The sequence below is a fragment of the Petromyzon marinus genome, chromosome 47 (genome assembly GCF_048934315.1).
Source record: "Petromyzon marinus isolate PM22_M1 ecotype Great Lakes invasive population chromosome 47, UKy_Petmar_22M1.pri1.0, whole genome shotgun sequence".
Classification (NCBI taxonomy): Eukaryota; Metazoa; Chordata; class Hyperoartia; order Petromyzontiformes; family Petromyzontidae; genus Petromyzon; species Petromyzon marinus.
Genome location: NC_133713.1, coordinates 1,355,226 through 1,372,521, shown reverse-complemented (window position 1 = coordinate 1,372,521; position 17,296 = coordinate 1,355,226). Strand labels below are relative to the sequence as shown.

At 44.1% G+C, this 17,296-nt stretch overlaps 1 protein-coding gene across 2 annotated transcripts in view; it reads left to right on the top strand.

Moving 5' to 3' along the window:
* Positions 1-2,058: 2,058 nt before the first annotated feature.
* Positions 2,059-17,296, top strand: part of GTPBP6 (GTP binding protein 6 (putative)) — a 37,344-nt gene continuing 22,106 nt past the window's right edge. For both annotated transcript variants that reach the window (XM_032971862.2, XM_032971859.2), the window contains exon 1: positions 2,059-2,425. In XM_032971862.2, the coding sequence (XP_032827753.2) occupies positions 2,299-2,425 (127 nt within the window). In that variant the 5' untranslated portion in view covers positions 2,059-2,298. The remainder of the gene's footprint in view (positions 2,426-17,296) is intronic.

Here is a 17,296-nt window from a genome sequence, read left to right as displayed (position 1 = left end):
CTGACAACACCAGCCAATCACAGCCGTCTCTGGCTCCCTAGCTTAATTTGCCTAATCATTACCTCATCGTCCCAACCATCGCACCTGGCTGTCCCAATATGACCCATACTGTCCTGCCCCCGTGCGATCTCACCATTTACCCCCATGCGCCTATTTATTCCACTACATATATAAGGGAAATTTGTGAATGTGTGTCTGTTCGAATTCTTCTTGGGTCTTTCAGTAAAGTCACGTAGAATGGAAATAAAATAAAACGTAATAAAATAAAATTCTCACGATCTTTCGGCCACAACACAAGAAGCCTTCTTCAGTTGAAGGAACAAAACTGTTGGGATGACAGCGCTTCAATGAACACTGCTAAGCTTGGCAGCGTCTTTTAAGCTGGGTAGGAGGAGCAGAGTGCCTTGACAAAGGAGTTTACACATCAACAGAAGAATTTAGCATTGAAGTAGCTGTGTTAATGTGTTGGATTAGCAGGGTGTTAAAGTCAGAAATTAGCATCTAACTGGGAGATTAGCATGATGTTAGTGTGAGGGATTAGCATGTAACTGGTCACGGAAGTAGCTATGTTAAAGTCAGAGTTTACATATCAACAGAGGCATTTAGTATATTGATGCTAAAGAACTGCAACTACCCAACTATCATACAATAAGCCGATTTGAAAGAACTAAGTATAAACTACATCAATATAATAAATGTACTCAATATATTCCTCAATAACTTGAGCTATTAACATAAAGTAACTCGGTATACACTACACTATATAATGAATACCATATAGTATACTGATAAAAAAACTCAAATATAAACTACATCAATGTTATCAATAAACTCAATATACTCTCCAATCATTCGAACAGAATTTCGATTTAAAGCTCCAATCATTGGAGACCCTGGCTGCTCTTGACATTCCCACGATGATGCTCACCAACCGCCTCTTCTGGCTGCCGAGCGCGGACATGCAGCCGTTCTCGAATATGCGTGCGTTGAACCACCACATATATAGATATATTTGCTAGTCTTAATGTAATACGTTAATATTATTTTGTTAGCTACATTCCTGTTAAATTGATTAAACAATGTATTTTGTAGTAAGTGGTATAGCTTATGGTCTAGTGGGCATGCTTTATGCCATATTCACTCCTTTCTATTGCTTAATGCATCAACTCAACCACTCTACTTGTTACGCGGCAGAAATGAGATGAGACAGTCATGGGAAGGATAGTCGTATTAACCAATGTGTACTGAGTTGTCCAGTACTCTTAAGTGAGTGCTCATCAATTCATATTTAAAAATGGATTGAGCTATGTCCATAAGAATGCTATAAAGTCCTGCAAAATGTTGATAAGAGTATTTCATTATAATTGCATTTTGATACAAAGGTGCACACTGAGTGCTTTTGCTGGAACTTGTGGATGCCAATTTAAAATGTATTTACGTTAACATTGGCACGAATTGCAGGGTACATTATAGGGCAGTGTGAGATAAACACTGCTCTTGCCTGAAACCACGTACTTGGACGGGAAGCAAGCGTTCTGCACGTAATTGTGACCGATAAAGCTTCTGGCCTTCGAGATTACCTTATGAAACCGTACATACCCCAGAACCGAGTTGTAAGAAGAATCGCAGATATTCAATGAACGACCGTCAAGACCAAGACGTCTTGAAAATGCTTTTTTGCATTTTGGTCAATCGCTGCCGTGTGTTTCAGAAGCTGTTATTGAACCTGCCAAAGTAATGGTGATCACCGAAGCTGCACATATCGCACGGCTGCAGGTGCACTCGGTAAGACCCATGGCAACTGTATACATCAAATGGCATCACTAATAACGACTACCATGGGACAAGGCGGGTTGCTGATGGATTTCGGTCAGATGACTCTGTGGTGCCACGACAACGAAGCCGCTCTGCCGAGGCCAGGGCCGCCGCTGTGCTGACGGTGCTGCTGCAGCGGGGAAGTCACCCAGCTCCCGTCACAGCGCTCTCCCCACCACCCCCCACATAAACACACGGACTGGCAGGCAGGTGGGGAGCGGGGCGGCGCAGGTTAACGGCCCTACCCACAATGCACCGCGAGTTTAACGGCCCTACCCATAATGCACCGCGAGTTTAACGGCCCTACCGATAATGCACCGCGAGTTTAACGGCTATATCCATAATGCACCGCAGTAGTAATCGGATTAGCCAGAGGTGAGCGGGGGGCGGCGGGTAAGCGTTCAAACCTGGGGATAAAAAGGGACGGGATGGGGAAGTAAGGGGCCTTTTTGCTTGGAACTTGGAGGAGGACGGAGGGCGATCATGCTGTTTCTCGACCGTCCGTGTGACGGGTTGCAGAACAGCCAGACTCCAGCCCCAGCCAAAGCTTGGTACAGCCGCGTCTCTCTCCAACCTTTCACACATCTGGGCCGAACCGTAAGTGAGAGAGGTAAGGCAAAGGGGGAGGTTCTAAGAGAGAGAGGGAGTGAATAGAGAGGGGACAAACCACTTGAGGATTAGACCGTAGAGAGATAGATTAGATCTGCCTGCTGGTCCGCACTGACACACGCAGTTTAGTTTGTTTATTCGTAGGTAATAAATCGTCAGTACAGTATAAACCGTGTCGTGTTGTCTCTGTGAGTGCGGAGAGGAGGGCGAGGTGTTGTGAGGCGGATCGCCGGGGTGCATTGTATCTACCTTCAGCTGTTCGGTGGAGTGCTCTTTTGTTTGAGCACGGGTGAGTAATTTTACCCACGTGTTTGCGCTCACATGGGCGGGTTCACTCGGGGCTCGACGCGAATGCCTGGGTAGCAGTAACGTGCTATCACCCTGGGAATTAAGGTACGGGTCCTTCGATCATTAAATTCACTAGTGCGGGGTGTGGTAAGCCTATGCATCGTGGTGCTGGTTGTAGTTCGCCCGCGCCAGTACGGGGGCGTGCAGGAGCAGCAGCACTCCCGGCACGCGCCGCACGTCTAGCGCGTAGAGATAAATTGGTGAGCGGGTATTCCGCAGCCTAATTAGTTGATTCCGAATGGCTGCGATGGTAAATAAAACAAGATTAAGCAATTCAAGCACGTGATGCTGCTGGCGGTGGTTACCGCATGTGTAGAGCTACGCCGTGAGGTACACGGGTACCCACGTGCATAATCATACAACGGTTGTTGTGGTAGTGGTAGATGTGGCTATCGTGGTGGTGGGCATTGTTGTTGGTGGCACGACTAGTGGTGCTCGTGCCGCGCCGCGGTCGCGCATCTTTACACGGCTAATTATAGCGCGAATCGTAGCGGACGAAGGGAGCGACGCGCGGGCAGCTGCCGCGCTATTTTTAGCTTGGGCACGTGGTGGCCAATAGGCACGGGTAACCGCGCGTGGCCGATTGTGGGCAGCGGCGTACCTGGGTACGCGTAGGGGAAATGCACGCGGGGAGTGTGTGTGAATAACCCGAGGTGGCCGAGAGCCAGCCAAGAGACGTGTCTCATAGGAGCCGAGCGGAGGCAGCGAGCTTGGAGCTGCGAACGGTAGCAACGAGGAGGGAAGAAGTGGAGGAGGAAGGGGGAGAGGAGATGAGGGGCAGCAGCCCCTACAACTCCCTAATCTTGCTTTGCCTTGCACCAATGCACAGCTTGACATGCTTCCGGATTAGCAAAGCAGATCAGGGATGAATACAAAGCTGACTTGAACATAACTGAAAACGTAAGCTGGCAAACAGAATGCAATCTGAGATCATGTGCAAACTTTTCTGAACAATGGGGCATACTCCGATGCATTTGTATGCAAAATACACAGCCAAGGTTCATGCAAAGTACAATGTGCCCAACGTAAAATATTATGGAGACTGTGGCGTAGCCCTAATTTTCATATCAAAATGTAGTCAACTGTGACATTCCATATTTCAATGAGTACCGTCTGCAGGAGCTCCTTGTATAGACTTTGTGTATTAACTAAAATGTCCCTATGAAGTTTGCATTAATGGTATGTGCTTTCGTGTTTGAATTGTTCCCTTTCAGACTGTTTTTCACACCATACTGCATGTTTGACACATTATTTGGGGATTAAATTTGTTTGTGAGTTTAATATCTGTGTAGTGTGTAACATACATGGAGGCGCACACACTATGAGTTGGAGGCAACACGTTCAATAAACAAACTATGAACACTCAGTCCGCTAGCTAGATGTGGCTATCTATCGCTATGTGCGTGTGAGTTAAACTAAATGAACGGGTCAACAGCACACATGCTACTCATTGGTTTTTTCGGTAAAGTCACGTATGTAGGAATACCATAAAATTATATTAAAATAAATCAATCACGACGTTTCGACCGCAACACAAGCGATTTTCATCAGGTGTAAGAAACAAATCACGGAGGTAAATACAACAAGAAGATGAGAGACAAGAATTCAACACACCCAAGAAAAAATATGTGATGCACAACCACAGGTCAACAACACAGTTAGACACCTGGCGGACCACAAATTTCAGAAGAGTGTTAAATTTCGTGTTTAACCTCTGGATTGAACATACCAGCATAGACAGAGTGAACAAATACGAGGTACAAGTCAGAAATACACATACAGAGACACCAAGAGGCAAGGACGGACAGAGAGGTAAGGTCAGATGAAACGGAAGCCTTAAATAAGAAGTGGTGGGGGGAGGGGCCAGAGAGAAAGGGCGGAGCAGGAGGAAGCACGGGCTGCTACGCAGCAGAGGCGGGGGGGAGGGGGGGCAGGAGCAAGTAAGGGGCACGCCACGTTTAGGACAGAATTGCAAAGGTAACTTCTACGTGATTTGTTTCTTACACCTGATGAAGATCGCTTGTGTTGCCGTCGAAACGTCGTGATTGATTTGTTTTAATATAATTTTATGGTATTCCTACATACGTGACTTTACCTAAAAAACCGAGTAATTTATGCAGTCACGAAAGCTTTAATTCTTTATTAGCACACATGCTGCTTGACCCACGAATCCCAGTCCAGACTGCACGATGAACGAGGAGCGAAGAACGAAGAGTGAAGAACTTCCAGTTCTTCCTCGCAGAATGTGCCCCAATCCCTGTCGGGGCTTCCCCTTTATTCCCCTGGCCATGACTTCGCCACATCCTCGGCCCTGAAGGCAGGGCTCTCGGCCTCCGTCACGTGTCCCTCCAGTACCCGGCGCTACAGTTTAGTGACAGTATATGTCACTACACCCCCCCCCCCACCCCTTTATAAAATCCAGCCGGCCTGGCTGTCAAACCCCCGAATTTAGAAGGGAAGAGAGAGAGAAGAAAAATTTACAACAAAAAAAACTCGTCAATAATTCTAGATTTAAAGCTTTCATGACTGCAAAGATCCATACTCTTTGGTTCTATTCAGTAAAGTCACGTAGGTAAAAAATAAAACAAAAATCACGACGTTTCAGCCACAACACAAGCGGCCGACTTAGCATGATGAAAGGTGTAGAGGTGGTGTACATGCGGGTGAACATGCCGGTTGGTGCGGGGGGGAGGGGGAGTTTACCTATTGGTGGTGTGAAAAGGGATTTTTTAAGAGCTGCGAAAGTTTGGGGTACCACTACTTGAAAAATATACTGTACCATTGAAAATTATTTTAATGTTTGGTTCGATTTAGAACATTTTTCCAATGGTTGCTTAATTTGAAACCATCTTCTTGGTTGAAATTGTGTCTGTGTATGTAGATCTGAATTGCCTCGTGAACAAATCTCTGATAAAAACCCGTGGGTTTGCAAAAAACCTTGGTATCAGAGAAAATGATATCGTGATCACCCACAGCGTTGTAACAGTGATCAGCTACGGCAGAAGAATTCGTTCTGCCGTGTTTCAAATCTGATATATGCTCGCGAATTCGGTCAGAGACATGTCGCTTTGTCTCCCCGATATAGCAATCACCGCAGGTACAACTCAATTTGTAAACCCCGGGGTAGTCAGGAATGACATACTTTATGGATGGGATCAGATCACGAATTTTGTGTACTGTATTGAACCGGACCTGGATCTTGTGTTTGTTTAGAATTTTGGAAATCTTTTTAGTAACGCCTGCTATATATGGTAGTGTGATGGTTTTGACCGGAGTATCAAGTGGTTGTTTCTGTATGGAGGGAGAAACAGCTTGGCGGATGGTACGGTCAGAGTATCCATTCCTTTTGAGGGCCAGGTGTACATGTTTTAATTCACTGGTCAGGTGGTGTTGGTCCGAAATGCAATGAGCCCTATGGAATAAAGTTTTGATGAGATAATTATTTTGGGCTGGGAGGTGGTGGGAATCAGGTTTCAAGTAGGAATCTGTGTGGGTGTGTTTCCTGTAGACAGAATGCCCCAATGAGCCATCAGGTCTCCTCTCAAACAGAACATCTAAGAATGGTAGCTTGCCATCTTTCTCCACTTCCATGGTGAATTTGATGGCGGGATGTCTGGAATTGATGTGGTGTAGGAACAGGTTCAGAGCTGGGAGGCCATGTGGCCAAATGACGAAAGTGTCATCCACATATCTCTTCCACAGGGAAGGTCTGAGGGTGGAAGTCTGGATGGCGTCTGATTCAAATTTCTCCATGAAAATATTGGCTATCACTGGTGACAAGGGGGATCCCATGGGGGTATCCTCATTTTGATGTAGAAGGATCCATTCCAAGTAAAGTAGGTATTGTTGAGGCAGTGCCTAACCAGTGCAGGTGTATCGGGGTCTAGGCCATGTTGGACCAAATTTTCAATTATTTCAATGGTATCAGGTACTGGGACCTTGGTGAACAAAGAGACCACATCGAAGCTAAGGATATCGTCAGGGGACAGTACAACGTCTTTGACCATAGAGACCAATTGGGCTGAGTTAAGTACTGCTGAGGCGGTCTTGCCAGTGAAAGGCAGCAAGGTATCTGACAGAAAACGGGCTAGTCTATAGGTAGGGGAGTTGATCGTGGATACGATGGGTCGTAGTGGGGTGCCTTCTTTATGAATCTTGGGAAGACCATAGAATCTAGGGGGTCTTGCAGCAGAAGGTTTTAGGGAGGGACGTTTAGTTGGGTCGATTAGGGAGGTCGAACTTGTGATGATCTTGTTGGTTTTTATCGCTAGGCTATTGGTAGGGTCATTTTTAATTTTTGAGTAACTTCCATCTTTCGATTTAAAGCTTCCGTGACTGCAATGATTCATCTTCTTTGGTTCTTTCGGTAAAGTCACGTAGAATGAGAATAAAATAATTAATTGATAAAATAACATAACACAATAATATTCTCACGAAGTTTCGGCCACAACACAAGCGGCCTTCATCAGGTGAAGGGACGAGACTGTCTGGTAGCACAGCGCTGGAGTGAAAGAGCCACGTTCAGATCACGGCCTTTAAGCTGTGTGAGAGGAACAAAGCGCCTTGACAAAGGAATTAGCATATAATTTAGCATTGAAATGGATGAATGATTAGCTTGTGACTGGTCACAGAAATAGCTATGTTAAAAGTTAAAGCATACACATCCGCAGAGGCACCCCTTGATAAAGGAATTAGCATAGAATTTAGCACTGAAATAGCTAAGTTAAAGCATACACATCCGCAGAGGCACCCCTTGACAAAGGAATTAGCATAGAATTTAGCATTGAAATAGCTGAGTGATTAGCTTGTAACTGGTCACAGAAATAGCTACGTTAAAGTCAGAGCATACACATTCACCGAGGCACTTAGTACAAATCAAACAGGAGAATTTAGCATTGAAATAACTAGGCAAATTTAGCATTGAAATAACTGAGTGATTAGCTAGTGACTGGTCACAGAAATGACTATGTTGAAGTCAAGGCCTACACATCTGAGCTATTCACAGTACTATATAGTGAACCAATAAAAAACTAAAATATAAATTACCTTAATGTTATCAATAAACTCTATATTCTCCAATCAGCTAAGCTACCAACAATAAGTCGTTATATATCACAATGCTATATGGCGAAAAAATGGGTGGATTCTTACCCTCAACTTTAGCACCACGGATAGCTACGGGCCCCGTTCAGACGGACGAGTTCATCCATGGTCGGAACAGAGGAGGGGGAGAGAGACAGCTGCGAGGCGCTATTATACTCCATGTTGTAAACCATACCATTAACCGTGGTGTGAGAGGTATTAAGAGTCAATGCTGGCGAAAGAGCTGCGGTCTGAAGGTCATCGTAAAAATACAATTAATTAAGAACAGAAATGGTTTAAAACATCTTTCCAGTGATTCATAGTCTTAGTTTTTTCGGTAAAGTCACGTTGAAGAGAAACAACAAAATAATAATATATATAAAACAATAAAAAATTCTCACGACGTTTCGACCATAACTCAAACGGTCATCTTCAGGTGTGTTGGTTCGCATGAATTTATTTAATTGCCCAAGTAGACGTTGCTCTCAGGGGCCTGGGTCACATCGCTGCAGACGTAGCAAGATCTGAAATCGCTGCAACCCTCAAAAACGCTAAGATGCCAGCTAGCAACCTCAGCAAAGATGAGCGTTTTGAATTATATAAATAAAAAAAGGAATGATACTGTAGTCCTCTCAGCTGACAAAGGCAATGCTACTGTCATCATGGATAAAATAGAATACAACAAAATTAAAGAATTACTCGACGATGGTAGTTATACAAAAATAAAAAGAGATCCCACCAACAGCCTCGTCACACAAACCAACAAAATAATTTCTGATTCAACCGCATTAATTGATCAATCTAAACAGTTTTCGTTGAAACCTGCTGCCAGGCCACCAAGATTATACGGCTTACCAAAAATACATAAAGTAGATACACCCCTTCGTCCCATAGTCTCTACTATCGGCTCCCCCACCTACAAACTAGCTCGTTTTTTGTCTGAAATCCTGCGTCCTTTCACTGGAAAGACCACCTCTGCGGTACAAAATTCTACTCACCTGGTATCGACAATCAAGGGTATTTCCCTGTCCCCAGACGACCTGCTTGTCAGTTTTGATGTAGTTTCCTTATTCACCAAGGTTCCTGTACCTGACACCATTGCAATCATTGAAGACTTGGTTCATCAAGGACTAAACACTGAGGTACCCCCCCTGGTGAGACACTGTTTAACCAATACATACTTCACTTGGAATGGAACTTTCTACAAACAAACTGAGGGCACCCCAATGGGCTCCCCCCTTTCTCCAGTTATAGCTAACATTTTCATGGAGAAATTTGAGACTGACGCCATCCAGACTGCCACTCTGCGCCCAACCTTATGGAAGAGGTACGTGGATGACACTTTTGTCATCTGGCCACATGGCCGGCCTGCTCTAGACCAATTCTTCGACCACATCAATTCCATACACCCAGCCATCAGATTTACCATGGAAGTCGAAATAGATGGCAAGATACCTTTTTTGGATGTCCTAATTAAAAAGAGACCTGATGGTTCAATGAGCCACTCTGTCTACAGGAAAGCTACCCATACGGATGCTTATCTGAAACCGGATTCCCACCACCATCCATCACAGAAGAATTCTCTCATCAAGACTCTGTATCATAGAGCCCAATGCATATCCGACCAGGAACACATAAGCAGTGAACTCAAGCACATACACTAAGCTCTTAGGGCTAATGGTTACTCCGACTATACAATCCGCAAAGCTATCACTCAAACCATGAAGAAGAACCCTCTTGAGGAGCCTTTCAAAACCATCACTTTACCCTACATTGCTGGGATCACAAAAAAGATCTCCAAAATCTTGAATAAACACAAGATCCAGGTCCGTTTCAACACATTACATAAAATCCGTGATCTGGTTCCATCTGTAAAAGATGTGATTCCGGACATACAATACCCTGGTGTCTACAAACTAAGTTGCCTCTGTGGTAGTAGTTACATTGGAGAAACCAAACGCCATGTCTCGGACCGCATTCGTGAACACAAAGCAGACCTTAAACACGGTAGGACCAACACCTCGGCCGTGGCAGATCATTGTTCTAATTCAGTAGGCTCACATGCCATTGACTTTTCCAAGACAGAGGTTCTTTGTAAGCCATCTGGCTTCCATGAGAGATTCGTTCATGAGGCTATCCACATATACAAGCACAGAGACAATTTCAACCGAGAAGATGGATTCTATCTTAGCAATCATTGGAAAGATTTGATAAACCATTTCAGGTCTTAATTGATTGTTCACGCTTACAGTGGCTTTCAGACAGCATACATTATAAAAAAATTTCGTCTCCCCCCTCCTCTTTTCAGAATATAGATGGACTAGTCCTGGGTAAACTGCCAAATCGTTGCACGTGGCGCTAACGTTTTTTATAAATAAATAAATGCGCCGTTTAAAAATAAATTTACGCGAACCAACACACCTGAAGACGACCGTTTGAGTTATGGTCGAAACGTGAGAATTTTTTATTGTTTTATATATTTTATTATTTTGTTGTTTCTCTTCAACGTGACTTTACCGAAAAAACTAAGAATATGAATTACTGCAGTCACGAAAGCTTTAAATCAAAATCTTTCCAGTGGTTACTAAGCCAGAATCCATCTTCTCGGTTGAAATTGTCTCTGTGCTTGTATATGTGAATGGCCTCATGAACGAATCTCTCATGGTAGCCGGTTGGTTTGCAAAGAACCTCCGTCTTGGAGAAGTCAATGTCATGTGAGCCCACTGAATTATGACAGTGATCTGCCACGGCAGAGGAGTTTGTCCTACCGTGTTTCAAGTCTGCTTTATGTTCGCGGATGCGGTCCGAGATATGTCGTTTGGTTTCTCCAATGTAGCTACTACCACAGAGGCACTTTAGTTTGTAAACGCCCGGGTACTGTATGTCTGGACCAGCATATTTTACAGATGGAACTAAATCACGAATTTTATGTACTGTGTTGAATCGGACCTGGATCTTGTGTTTATTCAGGATTTTGGAGATATTTTTAGTGACCCCTGCAATGTAGGGTAAGGTGATGGTTTTGAGTGACTCCACAAGAGGATCCTTCTTCATGACTGGAGTGATGGCTTTGCGGATTGTGTAGTCGGAGTAACCATTAGCCCTGAGAGCCTGGTGTACGTGCTTGAGTTCACTGGTAATGTGTTCCTGGTCGGAAATGCATTGGGCTCTATGGTATAGAGTCTTGATGAGGGAGTTCTTCTGGGATGGATGGTGGTGAGAATCCGGTTTCAAGTAAGCATCTGTATGGGTAGCTTTCCTGTAGACAGAGTGGCTCATTGAACCATCATGTCTCCTTTTAATTAAGACATCTCACACAGCTTAAAGGCCGTGATCTGAAAGTGGCTCTTTCACTCCAGCGCTGTCCTACCAGACAGTCTCGTCCCTTCACCTGATGAAGGCCGCTTGTGTTGTGGCCGAAACGTCGTGAGAATATTATTGTGTTATGTTATTTTATTTTATCAATTTATTATTTTATTCTCATTCTACGTGACTTTACCGAAAGAACCAAAGAAGAGGTAACTTCCATCGTTGAGCATATTCTGGATTTTGTTGTTGTATGAATCTGTATCCATAATTACAGTAGCGTTGCCTTTATCGGCTGAGAGGATGACTATATCACTTCTGGTTTCAAATTAAGCAACCATTGGAAAGATGTTCTAAATCGAACCAAACATTAAACTAATTTTCAATGGTACAGTATATTTTTTAAGTAGTGGTACCACAAACTTTCGCAGCTCTTAAAAATTCCCTTTTCACACCATCAATAGGTAAACTCCCCCTCCCCCCCGCACCAATCGGCATGTTCACCCGCATGTACACCACCTCTACACCTTTCATCATGCTAAGTCGGCCAATCAAATGCTATTTTTTATGCTAATTCCTTTGTCAAGGCACCTTGTTTCCTCGCACACAGCTTAAAGGTCGCGGTCTGAGCGTGGCTGTGTTTCACTCCAGCGCTGTCCTCGAGACAGCCTGTGTTGTGGCCGAAACGTCGTGATTTTTGTTGTTTATTTTTTACCTACGTGACTTTACCGAATAGAACCAAAGAGTATAAACTCCTCAACATTTGCGCACAGCCAACACGGCTGAACATGCCAGCTGTGAAGGGGGTGGTGGGGGCTCTAAAACCCAGCACTCTAAAAGCACCAAATGCTTATTGTGGCGTTGCCAACCAGAACGTCAAAGTGGTGACAAGCAGGCACTGCGAGCGCGCCAACCAACATAAGGCACGACGAGAGCGCCAACTACCAAATATTTCAGTTGGCTCGTCGATAGCGAAATCCCCCGTATGTAATATATATAGCATACTTCCCAACAAGCAACAAACTTGACATTTGGCATGTGGGTAGCTTCTAGACTGTACACAATGCAAAAGTTATACAAATAGACTTTGGGTTTTTTTTTTGGGGGGGGGGGGCGTAATAATACATGTAATATATTGCACGGCAAGTGAGCGGTGACATCACATCTGTGATGTCACCCGCATGCGGCAGCGTTATGCAGTGTGCCTGCTGACGTCACGCATCTCCCCCCACCCTCCGTGTAGGCCCTGTAATCCCGCACATATGCGCAGTATAGCTGTCTAGATTTTCTAAGTCAACGCAACTATTTACAGCTCTCTTAAATATAAAGCAGAAAATACATCTGTTTGCGTGAAGCAGCAAACACTCTCGAACGCTGACCTCTGACGTCATGAAATTTGCACAGCTTATGCTGACTGGATTTCTAAGGAAATACGACTATTTTCAGCTCACCACGTCATTCCCTTCCCGAGTTGCCTAAATCGGCCTTACGTATAAGTGGGTTAAGGTTGAATTTCCTTCAGTGAAATCATCCGATTTAAGTTTGATTTGTTTTGGATTTTTTCTTTCTTGCAAGCATCAATTTTTTTCAGGGTTATCCAGTGACATATTAGGGAATATGAAATTCATCCAAGACAAGAATCCAAGTCCCGGGCAAAACCGGGTAGTAAAGCTAGTCTATATATATATAAAAAAGGGAAATTTGTGCCTGTGTTTCTGTTCGAATTCTTCTTGGTTCTTTCGGTAAAGTCACGTAGAATGGAAATAAAATAATAAAAATAAAACATAATAAAATAAAATTATCACGATGTTTCAGCCACAACACAAGTAACCTTCTTCAGGTGAAGGAACAGAACTGTTGGGACGACAGCGCTTCAATGAACACTGCTAAGCTTGGCAGCGTCTTTTAAGCTGGGTGGGAGGAGCAGTGCGCCTTGACAAAGGAGTTTACATATCAACAGAAGAATTTAGCATTGAAGTAGCTGTGTTAATGTGTTGGATTAGCAGGGTGTTAAAGTCAGAAATTAGCATCTAACTGGGAGATTAGCATGATGTTAGTGTGCGGGATTAGCATGTAACTGGTCACGGAAGTAGCTATGTTAAAGTCAGAGTTTACATATCAACAGAGGCATTTAGTATATTGACGCTAAAGAACTGCAACTACCCAACTATCATACAATAAGCCGATGTGAAAGAACTAAGTATAAACAACATCAATATAATACATGTACTCAATATATTCTTCAATAAGTTGAGCTAAAGTAACTGGGTATACACTACACTACATAATGAATGCCATATAGTAAACTGATAAAAAAACTAAAATATAAACTACATCAATGTTATCAATAAACTCACTATACTCTCCAATGATTGGAGCTTTAAATCGAAATTCTGTTCGAATGATTGGAGAGTATATTGAGTTTTTTTTTGGTAACATTGATGTAGTTTATATTTTAGTTTTTTTTATTAGTTTACTATATGGTATTCATTATATAGTGTAGTGTATACCCAGTAACTTTATGTTAATAGCTCAACTTATTGAATAATATATTGAGTACATTTATTATATTCATATAGTTTATACTTACAGTGAGGTAAAAAAGTATTTGATCCCCCGCTGATTTTGTACGTTGGCCCACTGACAAAGAAATGATCAGTCTATAATTTTAATGGTAGGTTTATTTGAACAGTGAGATACAGAATAACAACAAAAAAATCCAGAAAAACGCATGTCAAAAATGTTATTTGACCCCCTCACAATCAGAAAGATTTCTGGCTCCCAGGTGTCTTTTATACAGGTAACGAGCTGAGATTAGGCGCACATTCTTAAAGGGAGTGCTCCTAATCTCAGCTTGTTACCTGTGTAGTGGATAATTTCACTCGGACAACTTTTGTCTTTCTTCCAACACCACTTTATTTATAGTTCTCCACAGGTCCTCAATGCTTCAGTTCCCTTGCTTGACAGGACTCGCTCGCCGCCTTTGTCTCTCTAATCTCTACTTCTCTGTCAGCTCCGATGTCACAGTGCTTTCCCCACTGCTGGCTGCTTCGTTTCCACTCTCTGCTATCACTGTGCTCTCTCCACTGCTGGCTGCTTCGTTTCCACTCTGTGCTATCACTGTGCTCTCTTCACTGCAGGCTGCTTCGTCTCCGCTCTCACTGTGCTCTCCCCACTGCTGGCTGCTTCGTCTCCGCTCTCCGCTATCACTGTGCTCTCTCCACTGCTGGCTACTTCTCTCTGCTCTCCGCTCTCCCTGTGCTCTCTCCACTGCTGGCTGCTTCATCTCTGCTCTCCGCTATCACTGTGCTCTCTCCACTGCTGGCTGCTTCGTCTCTGCTCTCCGCTCTCACTGTGCTCTCTCCACTGCTGGCTGCTTCCACTTCAGCTCCTACTTTCCTCTCTCCACTGCTGGCTGCCTTCACTTCACCTCCTGCTTTCCTCTCTCCACTGCTGGCTGCCTTCACTTCAGCTCTGCTCCACGTCCTGCTTCGTCCAGCCCCCGAATCCAACTCCCCTTTCTCCTCGTGTCTCCCCAATTTATCCCCGCTCTCATTACTCTACAATTAATTAACCCGCGTCCCAACGACGCTCCGCGTGCCAGTGCACCTGTTACTTCTCCAGACTTTAAGACGCCACTTCAGCCCTGACAACAACACCAGCCAATCACAGCCGTCTCTGGCTCCCTAGCTTAATTGGCCTAATTATTACCTCATAGTCCCAACCATGGCACCTCGCTGTCCCAATATGACCCATGCTGTCTTGCCCCCACGCGCCTATTTATTCCACTACATCTGTATAGAAGGCACCTGTCCACAGAAGCACTCAATCAATCAGATGCCAAACTCTCCACTATGACCAAGACCAAAGAGCTCTCCAAGGATGTCAGGGACAAGATTGTAGACCTACACAAGGCTGGAATGGGCTACAAGATCATTGCAAAACAGCTTGGTGAGAAGGTGACAACAGTTGGTGCGATTATTCACAAATGGAAGAAACACAAAAGAACTGTCAATCTCCCTCGGCCTGGGGCTCCATGCAATATCTCACCTTGTGGAGTTGAAAATGATCATGAGAACGGTGAGGTAACAGCCCAGAACTACACGGGAGGATCTTGTCAATGATCTCAAGGCAGCTGGGACCATAGTCACCAAGAAAACAATTGGTAACACACTACGCCATGAAGGACTGAAATCCTGCAGCGCCCGCAAGGTCCCCCTGCTCAAGAAAGCACATATACATGCCTGTCTGAAGTTTGCCAATGAACATCTGAATGATTCAGAGGACAACTGGGTGAAAGTGTTGTGGTCAGATGAAACCAAAATGGAGCTCTTTGGCATCAACTCAACTCGCCGTGTTTGGAGCAGGAGGAATGCTGCCTATGACCCCAAGAACACCATCCCCACTGTCAAACATGGAGGTGGAAACATTATGCTTTGGGGGTGTTTTTCTGTTAAGGGGACAGGACAACTTCACCGCATCAAAGGGACGATGGACGGGGCCATGTACCATGAAATCTTGGGTGATAACCTCCTTCCCTCAGCCAGGGCATTGAAAATGTGTCGTGGATGGGTATTCCAGCATGACAATGACCCAAAACACATGGCCAAGGCAACAAAGGAGTGGCTCAAGAAGAAGCACATTAAGGTCCTGGAGTGGCCTAGCCAGTCTCCAGACCTTAATCCCATATAAATCTGTGGAGTGAGCTGAAGGTTCGAGTTGCCAAACGTCAGCCTCGAAACCTTAATGACTTGGAGAAGATTTGCAAAGAGGAGTGAGACAAAATCCCTCCTGAGATGTGTGCAAACCTGGTGGCCAACTACAAGAAGTGTCTGACCTCTGTGATTGCCAACAAGGGTTTTGCCACCAAGTAGTAAGTCATGTTTTGCAGAGGGGTCAAATACTTATTTCCCTCATTAAAATGCAAATCAATTTATAACATTTTTTACATGCGTTTTTCTGGATTTTTTTGTTGTTATTCTGTCTCTGACTGTTCAAATAAACCTACCATTAAAATTATAGACTGATCATTTCTTGGTCAGTGGGCAAACGTACAAAATCAGCAGGGGATCAAATACTTTTTTCCCTCACTGTACACCTTCCTAGTGTAGGGTGATGATAGTAATAACACTAATTTATCAGTGTTGATATTTAACTGTCAATTTGCAAGCTAGCTGCTGTGAAGAATGTAACTGCTGCATACTTCCAAACGGTGGCAATGAAATCAGTGTTCAGGGCAGGTTGCTGATGGATCTAGGTGAAATGATTCCCAAATCTTGCTTTGCCTTGCACAGCTTGACATGCTTCCACATTTGCAAAGCAGACCAGTGATAAATACAAAGCCGACTTAAACATAACTGAAAAAGTGAGCTGGTAAACAGAATACAATCTGAGATCACATGCAGACTGTTGTGAACAATGGAACATACTCCAAAGCATTTGTATGCAAAATACATACCGAAGCATGTTGCGCCAGACAGTCAGGACTCATTTCATACTGGGGAAACAAATAATCCGACCAGCGAACCGAATTATTAGAACTTATATTTAAAGAATGCCAGTGCCATCGCTACCGACGACCACCCAAAGGGCAACCCAGCAGCTGCTAGGTTTTAGCAGTCCAGGTGGGGGCATGTTGCTATGTGTAATCCTAATCGAGTAATTTGGAGGTGATTTTTATGGATTGGGGATGTTTGGTCGATACCAGTTGGGTTGCCTCAGTCGAGAATAGAACCCAGGCCGTTCTTGCTGTGAGGCACGAGTGTTAACCACTCTGCCACCAACTCTGTCGCCCGATTCTGTGTTGTCTATTACGGAGTTTTTGCTTTGAACTTTGACCCATATCTAACAGAGAGGTGTCCTTGCCAATGTAAGCTTGTTCCCGGACACACTGAAGTTAGGTGTGGACACGGGGTGACAGCCAATATTAATCAATAAAGGCAGTGAAAATAAAAACGCAGGCAGGAGAATGGAGAAGACCTGAAGGGATCTTTGTGCAGGGAAAAAAGGAAGGGCTGAGTTGAACTTTGGAAGTTCCAAAGACTTTCATGCTGGCCTTTATAGGTGCTCGCTCACAGCACTTATCCCACGAGTCTAATAATATTATACGGGGGAGCTTTGTGTGTTTGTGGTGACT